This window comes from Xiphophorus hellerii, chromosome 19 (assembly GCF_003331165.1).
Source record: "Xiphophorus hellerii strain 12219 chromosome 19, Xiphophorus_hellerii-4.1, whole genome shotgun sequence".
Classification (NCBI taxonomy): Eukaryota; Metazoa; Chordata; class Actinopteri; order Cyprinodontiformes; family Poeciliidae; genus Xiphophorus; species Xiphophorus hellerii.
This window is the reverse complement of record NC_045690.1, coordinates 5,755,856-5,766,208: the sequence shown is the minus strand read 5'-3', so window position 1 is coordinate 5,766,208 and position 10,353 is coordinate 5,755,856. Positions and strand designations below refer to the sequence as shown.

General features: G+C 40.9%; 2 protein-coding genes across 2 annotated transcripts; both read left to right on the top strand.

Moving 5' to 3' along the window:
- The first annotated feature begins 737 nt into the window (after nucleotides 1–737).
- Nucleotides 738–4,089, top strand: LOC116709221 (uncharacterized). The gene is made up of 3 exons (XM_032547635.1): nucleotides 738–1,219; nucleotides 1,311–2,403; nucleotides 4,020–4,089. Exons 1-3 carry the CDS (start codon nucleotides 1,099–1,101, stop codon nucleotides 4,087–4,089), a joined length of 1,284 nt encoding a protein of 427 aa, XP_032403526.1. The 5' UTR covers nucleotides 738–1,098.
- A 2,192-nt stretch (nucleotides 4,090–6,281) lies between these two features.
- On the top strand, nucleotides 6,282–9,556 carry LOC116709220 (uncharacterized). Its single transcript, XM_032547634.1, has 4 exons — nucleotides 6,282–6,686; nucleotides 6,778–7,898; nucleotides 8,019–8,072; nucleotides 9,530–9,556. Exons 1-4 carry the CDS (start codon nucleotides 6,566–6,568, stop codon nucleotides 9,554–9,556), a joined length of 1,323 nt encoding a protein of 440 aa, XP_032403525.1. The 5' UTR covers nucleotides 6,282–6,565.
- Nucleotides 9,557–10,353: the final 797 nt, after the last annotated feature.

Here is a 10,353-nt window from a genome sequence, read left to right as displayed (position 1 = left end):
TTCTCTGGTACTTCCAGTTTAATGATGTAACATTAAACTTGGAGCGGTTTCGTCGGTTTTGGGGAGAAATTGGCTTAAAGTTTGTCTTGGTTAACATAACTAATGAATCATGTTGTGGCTTTAAAAACAATTAATTTGATGAGTTTGATCAGTATTATAACAAAAAGAAACTATAACATACACAAGAACTATTTTACAATATAACACCTATATCAAATTAGCTTGTTTGTAAGCTATGTTGCTATCAGTAGCCTAGCATAACAGCCATTAGCTGTGGTTATGCTAACAACTGACACTGAAATTAAACCAGTTCAAACTTGTAATGAAAGTTAATCCACCAAAACTGTAAAGTGTCTTCTACTTTACATACATTCTGTAGAATATATTAGTTAGCTGTACGATACTGTGAGCATGTAGGATTGAAAACAAGCTAGGCTATGTTGTTTACTAAATAGAGTAATAGACCAATTTGGTCGGCCTCAAACTGGTTTGTCTTGGCAGCCATTTTGACAGATTTAATGAATGTTTTGGCTTTGAAAGAAGCTTACTTGTGTTTTTTCTTTAAACCTCAAATGTTTTGAAATAATTTATAAATGCAACATCTCTATGTTGTTTACTAAATAGAGTAAACAACATAGAGATCTAAAGTAGAAATGGACACAGGGCATTTTTCAAAAAACTAAAAGACAAAAAAGTTTTAAAAGTTTCTGCAGGCGTGTTTTTAAATTAAATATTAAATATTGAACTTGATTAATTTACTAAATTAAGAGGAAGCATGTTTTAGCCAAAATTGCACCACATACCAACAGTTTTTGTTTTCTATCTGCTGGGTTTTTGACCTCCCCCCTGAAGTCCCTAAAGAGGGTCAAACGACCCTGATACCAAACTAACGACTCTGATGGCTCAAATTAGGATCCCTTCTTCAATTGTAAATGTGGCCGTTGACCGTCAGGCCAGAAGGTAGGAGTGGAAAATCATACAAAAAGTGTAAACAGAAGAGATCTGGAAGACTTTGCACATGTAAATTTGCATGCAGCCTTTTGTGCTGTGGAGTATAAATAAGGGACTGCTTCACCTATTTAGTTCACAAGAAACAAAATGCAGACGAGGTGCACCACTCAGAAGGCATTGGAACTGATTCAGAGCAGTGCCAGCCCTTGGGATTCAGATGGAGAAGACATAGACCTTCAACCGGATTCGGACTCTGAGCTGTCTTCAGGTTAGATTTCTCAACCTACCTATTTTATTTTCCTGACTGTTTTTTATTTAGAACCAAACAAAAAGTTAATTTGAAATTGTTTATCTTGCAGATGAGGAGACTCTCCCTCCACCACAAAAGAGAGCTCGTTTGGGGAGTGAGCCGTCACAGACCGCGAAAGATGGCACAGTGTGGCGTGAAGAACAAGTGGGGACACATCTCGATTTCACTCCAATAGAACCGTACGCCACAGATGGAGAGCCAAGCGCTGAGGCCAGACGAAGTATCCAGAGTCGCCTTCAGAGCTTCCTCTGTTTTATCACTCTTGACATGCTTCGTAGCATTCAAGAATGGACAACTCAACATGCACGTCAGGAGCAGCAGGATTGGTTCATGGATCTCCCGGAACTAATGGCATTTATTTCCGTCGTCATCTTGCGGGGGGTGAACAAGGTTCCATCGCTATGTGACAGCTGGTCAGCAAACCTGGGAAACCCAAGGATCATTGCAACTATGGCCCGAAGCCGCTTCCAAAACATCATGCGACACCTACGCTTTGATGACATGCTTACACGCAGTGAGCGAGCGGAGACCGATAAGTTTGCTGCAATCTCCGATGTTTGGGGATCGTTTGTCACTAACTGCATCGCATCCTACAACCCCGGTCGACACATCACTATTGATGCACAGCTTTATCCATCAAAGGCTCGCTGCTGTTTCCTGCAATACATTGCAACAAAACCGGACAAGTTTGGCATCAAGTTTTGGGTGGCTTGCGACTTGAAATCACAGTACATCTGTAATGCCTTCCCATATCTTGGCAAGGACCCCAATCGTCCCAGCGGGGAGAGACTGTCCGAAACTGTAGTGATGAGGCTGATGGAACCGTTCATGGACAAGGGCAGAACTGTAACCACGGACAATTTCTTTACATCACTGTCACTTGCACAACGACTGCTTAGCCGGAAAACCACTATCCTCGGCACAGTCAACGAGAGAAGCCGGGAAATTCCTCAATCCGCTAGACAGATGGATCGCACTGAATTCACCACTCAGGTGTTTTCAACCACTGGTGCCACGCTGACAGTGTATGCGCCCAAAAGGAAGAAGGCCGTTTACATTCTCAGCAGCATGCACAGCGTGGTTGAGACTGAGGATACCACCAAAAGGAAGCCAAACACGGTCACACAATACAACAAAACAAAGTGCGGTGTGGATGTGATGGACCAAATGGTGCGGGAGTACAGCGTGCGTGCAGGAACACGGAGATGGCCAGTTGCGGTGTTCTACAACATGATTGACATGGCAGCACTGAATGCACATGTGCTTTATCAGGCATGCATTGGGGTGCAGGAGAGACGGGTGGACTTCCTGGTGGAGCTTGCAAAAGAGTTGGCTAACTCTCATGTGAGTGAGAAGAAGGCGCACAAGGAGAAACTGCTTCGGCAACAACCTGCCACACCCAGCCCAGGCAAAAGGGCGAAGTGTCAGGTCAACCATCGATGCAAGACCAATAATGCGACTGTGAGATGCGTTAACTGCTACAAATACACATGTGGCAAATGCACCAGGGTCATTCCCTGGCAGTGCCAGGTATGTTCCGACAGTGCAGACAGACTGCTGAATGAGTGCTGAAATGCCACTCACACAAGGACATGCCACTCAGCCCCCCACTGTGCCTAGTGTAAATATGTGTGGAATTGTTTTATTTCTTGTATTTTTCGTATCGTTTTTAATGACAAAAATAAAAAGCATTTAAACAAATAACAGTTGTTCTTTTGTATATTTCTCATGCTGGAATTTCAGTCCTCTTGACTTAGACACAAATACTTCTGGTCATTGCTCACAGCTGTACCTGGCTGTAAAATTTCTAATTCTCCATTTAAAATATTATAATTAATTCATTGTGCTTTTTTGCTCAAATAAAATATAATATATATAATCTTTATATTATAAAATACAATATACTGAATAGAACTAACTAGACAGTTAGTTGGGAGTTAAGCTTTCCCCCTTCCTTTGATGCGCCAGTAATGGCCTTATTTACAGAACAAAAGCGCCTGCTAGCTAAAATCCCTCAGGTCAGTCGACCCGTCTCTGGGCTCCAAAGGTAGAAATGTTAAAAAACACAAGTAAGCTTCTTTCAAAGCCAAAACATTCATTAAATCTGTCAAAATGGCTGCCAAGACAAACCAGTTTGAGGCCGACCAAATTGGTCTATTACTCTATTTAGTAAACAACATAGCCTAGCTTGTTTTCAATCCTACATGCTCACAGTATCGTACAGCTAGCTAATATATTCTACAGAAAGTATGTAAAGTAGAAGACACTTTACAGTTTTGGTGGATTAACTTTCATTACAAGCTTATGGTTTGAACTGGTTTATTTTCAGTGTCAGTTGTTAGCATGACCAGAGCTAATGGCTGTTATGCTAGGCTACTGATAGCAACGTAGCTTACAAACAAGCTAATTTGATATAGGTGTTATATTGTAAAATAGTTCTTGTGTATTTTATAGTTTCTTTTTGTTATAATACTGATCAAACTAATCAAATTAATTGTTTTTAAAGCCACAACATGATTCATTAGTTATGTTAACCAAGACAAACTTTAAGTGAATTTCTCCCCAAAACCGACGAAACCGCTCCAAGTTTAATGTTACAACATTAACAGCATCTGTAGTTATTTAATGTGTTTAAATTTTCTGTGAATCAAAAAAATCAGTCTATATTATAGTTTGTTTTAAAAATAAACATGTTAGCTTAGCTTAGTAATAACTAAAAAGCATCATGATCAACATGGAGTTTGTATGATCTCTTAAGGAGTACCAGGGTTTTCGACCTCTCCCCTGACGTACCGAAACAGGGTCGAAAGACCCTGAGTCCAAACTGACGACTCTGATGGCTCAAATTAGGATCCCTTCTTCAATTGTAAATGTGGCCGTTGACCGTCAGGCCAGAAGGTAGGAGTGTGAATAGTCCATGTTGGGGGTGGGTATCTATGATACCTACAGGAGACCAGATCTCCTGTAGGTAATGCTCTTCAGTTTAGTTTTGAAGCATACATGAAGTGTTTTTGGAGAGATGTGACCTTTTGCAGCTAATCCATGATGTTGTGCTGCATTATCCAGGTCATTTTGCCAAATGTACATAGAGTTTGCAAAACATACAATCTGTTTCAAGAAATATGCAAAGGTTTTTCTAAAAGAAATTAGTAATGTTTTTCTTTTAAATAAAGCTAAGTGGGTTTAAAATGACAGTTTAGAAATAAACTAACCAAATTAATTGTGTTGACCCACCTCAAAAAATCATGCAAAAAGTGTAAGCAAAAAGCTGGGAGACTTTGCACATGCAAATTTGCATGCAGCCTTTTGTGCTGTGGAGGATAAATAGGTGACTGCTTCACCTATTTAGTTCACAAGAACTAATGGCATTTATTTCAGTCATAATCTTGCAGGGGGTGACCAAGGTTCCATCACTATGTGACAGCTGGTCAGCAAACCTGGCAAACATGATTGACATGGCAGCACTGAATGCACATGTGCTTTATCAGGCATGCATTGGGGTGCAGGAGAGACGGGTGGACTTCCTGGTTGAGCTTGCAAAAGAGTTCGGTAACTCTCATGTGAGTGAGAAGAAGGCACACAAGGAGAAACTGCTTCGGCAACAACCTTCCACACCCAGCCCAGGCAAAAGGGCGAAGTGTCAGGTCAACCATCGATGCAGGATGCGTGTCCTGAGGCCGAAACATCATCAGTGACCCCTCACACCCCCACCATGGACTGTTCTCCCTGCTGTCCCTCTGGAAAGAGGTTCCGCAGCACCCGGTGCAGGTCCACCTGGTTCCGTAACAGCTTTTTCCCACTTGCCATCAGACTGCTGAACTCTTAACTGGACTGCACTCAAAAACTGGTCTCCACTTTATACCTTGCACATGTACAGAGCTAAATAACTTCTATTTTACTGTCAGTCCTGCACTTTATATTTTATATTTAGATTTATATTCATATTTTATACTGTATTTTATTTTATTCTGGAGTAACCTCACAATATTGGAACGTCAAACATTGACCCTGTGCATGCAAAATGACAATAAAGTCAGTCTAAGTCTAAGGAACAATTGTGCAACTGTGAGATGCGTTGAGGCCATTACCAGGGTAATTATAAGGTAATGGCCTATTTACAGAACAAAAGCGCCTGCTAGCTAAAATCCTTCAGGTCAGTCGACCCGTCTCTGGGCTCCAAAGGTAGAAATGTTAAATGTTAAATGATTTCTCTGGTACTTCCAGTTTAATGATGTAACATTAAACTTGGAGCGGTTTCGTCGGTTTTGGGGAGAAATTGGCTTAAAGTTTGTCTTGGTTAACATAACTAATGAATCATGTTGTGGCTTTAAAAACAATTAATTTGATGAGTTTGATCAGTATTATAACAAAAAGAAACTATAAAATACACAAGAACTATTTTACAATATAACACCTATATCAAATTAGCTTGTTTGTAAGCTATGTTGCTATCAGTAGCCTAGCATAACAGCCATTAGCTCTGGTCATGCTAACAACTGACACTGAAATTAAACCAGTTCAAACTTGTAATGAAAGTTAATCCACCAAAACTGTAAAGTGTCTTCTACTTTACATACTTTCTGTAGAATATATTAGTTAGCTGTACGATACTGTGAGCATGTAGGATTGAAAACAAGCTAGGCTATGTTGTTTACTAAATAGAGTAATAGACCAATTTGGTCGGCCTCAAACTGGTTTGTCTTGGCAGCCATTTTGACAGATTTAATGAATGTTTTGGCTTTGAAAGAAGCTTACTTGTGTTTTTTCTTTAAACCTCAAATGTTTTGAAATAATTTATAAATGCAACATCTCTATGTTGTTTACTAAATAGAGTAAACAACATAGAGATCTAAAGTAGAAATGGACACAGGGCATTTTTCAAAAAACTAAAAGACAAAAAAGTTTTAAAAGTTTCTGCAGGCGTGTTTTTAAATTAAATATTAAATATTGAACTTGATTAATTTACTAAATTAAGAGGAAGCATGTTTTAGCCAAAATTGCACCACATACCAACAGTTTTTGTTTTCTATCTGCTGGGTTTTTGACCTCCCCCCTGAAGACCCGAAAGAGGGTCAAACGACCCTGATACCAAACTGACGACTCTGATGGCTCAAATTAGGATCCCTTCTTCAATTGTAAATGTGGCCGTTGACCGTCAGGCCAGAAGGTAGGAGTGGAAAATCATACAAAAAGTGTAAGCAAAGAGATCTGGAAGACTTTGCACATGTAAATTTGCATGCAGCCTTTTGTGCTGTGGAGTATAAATAAGGGACTGCTTCACCTATTTAGTTCACAAGAAACAAAATGCAGACGAGGTGCACCACTCAGAAGGCATTGGAGCTGATTCAGAGCAGTGCCAGCCCTTGGGATTCAGATGGAGAAGACATAGACCTTCAACCGGATTCGGACTCTGAGCTGTCTTCAGGTTAGATTTCTCAACCTACCTATTTTATTTTCCTGACTGTTTTTTATTTAGAACCAAACAAAAAGTTAATTTGAAATTGTTTATCTTGCAGATGAGGAGACTCTCCCTCCACCACAAAAGAGAGCTAGTTTGGGGAGTGAGCCGTCACAGACCGCGAAAGATGGCACAGTGTGGCGTGAAGAACAAGTGGGGACACATCTCGATTTCACTCCAATAGAACCGTACGCCACAGATGGAGAGCCAAGCGCTGAGGCCAGACGAAGTATCCAGAGTCGCCTTCAGAGCTTCCTCTGTTTTATCACTCTTGACATGCTTCGTAGCATTCAAGAATGGACAACTCAACATGCACGTCAGGAGCAGCAGGATTGGTTCATGGATCTCCCGGAACTAATGGCATTTATTTCCGTCGTCATCTTGCGGGGGGTGAACAAGGTTCCATCGCTATGTGACAGCTGGTCAGCAAACCTGGGAAACCCAAGGATCATTGCAACTATGGCCCGAAGCCGCTTCCAAAACATCATGCGACACCTACGCTTTGATGACATGCTTACACGCAGTGAGCGAGCGGAGACCGATAAGTTTGCTGCAATCTCCGATGTTTGGGGATCGTTTGTCACTAACTGCATCGCATCCTACAACCCCGGTCGACACATCACTATTGATGCACAGCTTTATCCATCAAAGGCTCGCTGCTGTTTCCTGCAATACATTGCAACAAAACCGGACAAGTTTGGCATCAAGTTTTGGGTGGCTTGCGACTTGAAATCACAGTACATCTGTAATGCCTTCCCATATCTTGGCAAGGACCCCAATCGTCCCAGCGGGGAGAGACTGTCCGAGTCTGTAGTGATGAGGCTGATGGAACCGTTCATGGACAAGGGCAGAACTGTAACCACGGACAATTTCTTTACATCACTGTCACTTGCACAACGACTGCTTAGCCGGAAAACCACTATCCTCGGCACAGTCAACGAGAGAAGCCGGGAAATTCCTCAATCCGCTAGACAGATGGATCGCACTGAATTCACCACTCAGGTGTTTTCAACCACTGGTGCCACGCTGACGGTGTATGCGCCCAAAAGGAAGAAGGCCGTTTACGTTCTCAGCAGCATGCACAGCGTGGTTGAGACTGAGGATACCACCAAAAGGAAGCCAAACACGGTCACACAATACAACAAAACAAAGTGCGGTGTAGATGTGATGGACCAAATGGTGCGGGAGTACAGCGTGCGTGCAGGAACACGGAGATGGCCAGTTGCGGTGTTCTACAACATGATTGACATGGCAGCACTGAATGCACATGTGCTTTATCAGGCATGCATTGGGGTGCAGGAGAGACGGGTGGACTTCCTGGTGGAGCTCGCAAAAGAGTTGGCTAACTCTCATGTGAGTGAGAAGAAGGCGCACAAGGAGAAACTGCTTCGGCAACAACCTGCCACACCCAGCCCAGGCAAAAGGGCGAAGTGTCAGGTCAACCATCGATGCAAGACCAATAATGCGACTGTGAGATGCGTTAACTGCTACAAATACACATGTGGCAAATGCACCAGGGTCATACCCTGGCAGTGCCAGGTATGTTCCGACAGTGCAGACAGACTGCTGAATGAGTGCTGAAATGCCACTCACACAAGGACATGCCACTCAGCCCCCCACTGTGCCTAGTGTAAATATGTGTGGAATTGTTTTATTTCTTGTATTTTTCGTATCGTTTTTAATGACAAAAATAAAAAGCATTTAAACAAATAAAAGTTGTTCTTTTGTATATTTCTCATGCTGGAATTTCAGTCCTCTTGACTTAGACACAAATACTTCTGGTCATTGCTCACAGCTGTACCTGGCTGTAAAATTTCTAATTCTCCATTTAAAATATTATAATTAATTCATTGTGCTTTTTTGCTCAAATAAAATATAATATATATAATCTTTATATTATAAAATACAATATACTGAATAGAACTAACTAGACAGTTAGTTGGGAGTTAAGCTTTCCCCCTTCCTTTGATGCGCCAGTAATGGCCTTATTTACAGAACAAAAGCGCCTGCTAGCTAAAATCCCTCAGGTCAGTCGACCCGTCTCTGGGCTCCAAAGGTAGAAATGTTAAAAAACACAAGTAAGCTTCTTTCAAAGCCAAAACATTCATTAAATCTGTCAAAATGGCTGCCAAGACAAACCAGTTTGAGGCCGACCAAATTGGTCTATTACTCTATTTAGTAAACAACATAGCCTAGCTTGTTTTCAATCCTACATGCTCACAGTATCGTACAGCTAGCTAATATATTCTACAGAAAGTATGTAAAGTAGAAGACACTTTACAGTTTTGGTGGATTAACTTTCATTACAAGCTTATGGTTTGAACTGGTTTATTTTCAGTGTCAGTTGTTAGCATGACCAGAGCTAATGGCTGTTATGCTAGGCTACTGATAGCAACGTAGCTTACAAACAAGCTAATTTGATATAGGTGTTATATTGTAAAATAGTTCTTGTGTATTTTATAGTTTCTTTTTGTTATAATACTGATCAAACTAATCAAATTAATTGTTTTTAAAGCCACAACATGATTCATTAGTTATGTTAACCAAGACAAACTTTAAGTGAATTTCTCCCCAAAACCGACGAAACCGCTCCAAGTTTAATGTTACAACATTAACAGCATCTGTAGTTATTTAATGTGTTTAAATTTTCTGTGAATTAAAAAAATCAGTCTAGATTATAGTTTGTTTTAAAAATAAACATGTTAGCTTAGCTTAGTAATAACTAAAAAGCATCATGATCAACATGGAGTTTGTATGATCTCTTAAGGAGTACCAGGGTTTTCGACCTCTCCCCTGACGTACCGAAACAGGGTCGAAAGACCCTGAGTCCAAACTGACGACTCTGATGGCTCAAATTAGGATCCCTTCTTCAATTGTAAATGTGGCCGTTGACCGTCAGGCCAGAAGGTAGGAGTGTGAATAGTCCATGTTGGGGGTGGGTATCTATGATACCTACAGGAGATCAGATCTCCTGTAGGTAATGCTCTTCAGTTTAGTTTTGAAGCATACATGAAGTGTTTTTGGAGAGATGTGACCTTTTGCAGCTAATCCATGATGTTGTGCTGCATTATCCAGGTCATTTTGCCAAATGTACATAGAGTTTGCAAAACATACAATCTGTTTCAAGAAATATGCAAAGGTTTTTCTAAAAGAAATTAGTAATGATTTTCTTTTAAATAAAGCTAAGTGGGTTTAAAATGACAGTTTAGAAATAAACTAACCAAATTAATTGTGTTGATCCACCTCAAAAAATCATGCAAAAAGTGTAAGCAAAAAGCTGGGAGACTTTGCACATGCAAATTTGCATGCAGCCTTTTGTGCTGTGGAGGATAAATAGGTGACTGCTTCACCTATTTAGTTCACAAGAACTAATGGCATTTATTTCAGTCATAATCTTGCAGGGGGTGACCAAGGTTCCATCACTATGTGACAGCTGGTCAGCAAACCTGGCAAACATGATTGACATGGCAGCACTGAATGCACATGTGCTTTATCAGGCATGCATTGGGGTGCAGGAGAGACGGGTGGACTTCCTGGTTGAGCTTGCAAAAGAGTTCGGTAACTCTCATGTGAGTGAGAAGAAGGCGCACAAGGAGAAACTGCTTCGGCAACAACCTTCCACACCCAGCTCAGG

What these genes read in the sequence shown, in the direction of transcription:
- LOC116709221 (XM_032547635.1), top strand. Translation starts at nt 1,099, where the DNA reads ATGCAGACGAGGTGCACCACTCAGAAGGCATTGGAACTGATTCAGAGC. An exon ending in GGACTCTGAGCTGTCTTCAG is followed by an intron (nt 1,220 to 1,310) that starts GTTAGATTTCTC and finishes TTTATCTTGCAG; the next exon opens with ATGAGGAGACTCTCCCTCCA. An exon ending in ACACAATACAACAAAACAAA is followed by an intron (nt 2,404 to 4,019) that starts GTGCGGTGTGGA and finishes TGATCTCTTAAG; the next exon opens with GAGTACCAGGGTTTTCGACC.
- LOC116709220 (XM_032547634.1), top strand. Translation starts at nt 6,566, where the DNA reads ATGCAGACGAGGTGCACCACTCAGAAGGCATTGGAGCTGATTCAGAGC. An exon ending in GGACTCTGAGCTGTCTTCAG is followed by an intron (nt 6,687 to 6,777) that starts GTTAGATTTCTC and finishes TTTATCTTGCAG; the next exon opens with ATGAGGAGACTCTCCCTCCA. An exon ending in AAGAGTTGGCTAACTCTCAT is followed by an intron (nt 8,073 to 9,529) that starts GTGAGTGAGAAG and finishes GTACCGAAACAG; the next exon opens with GGTCGAAAGACCCTGAGTCC.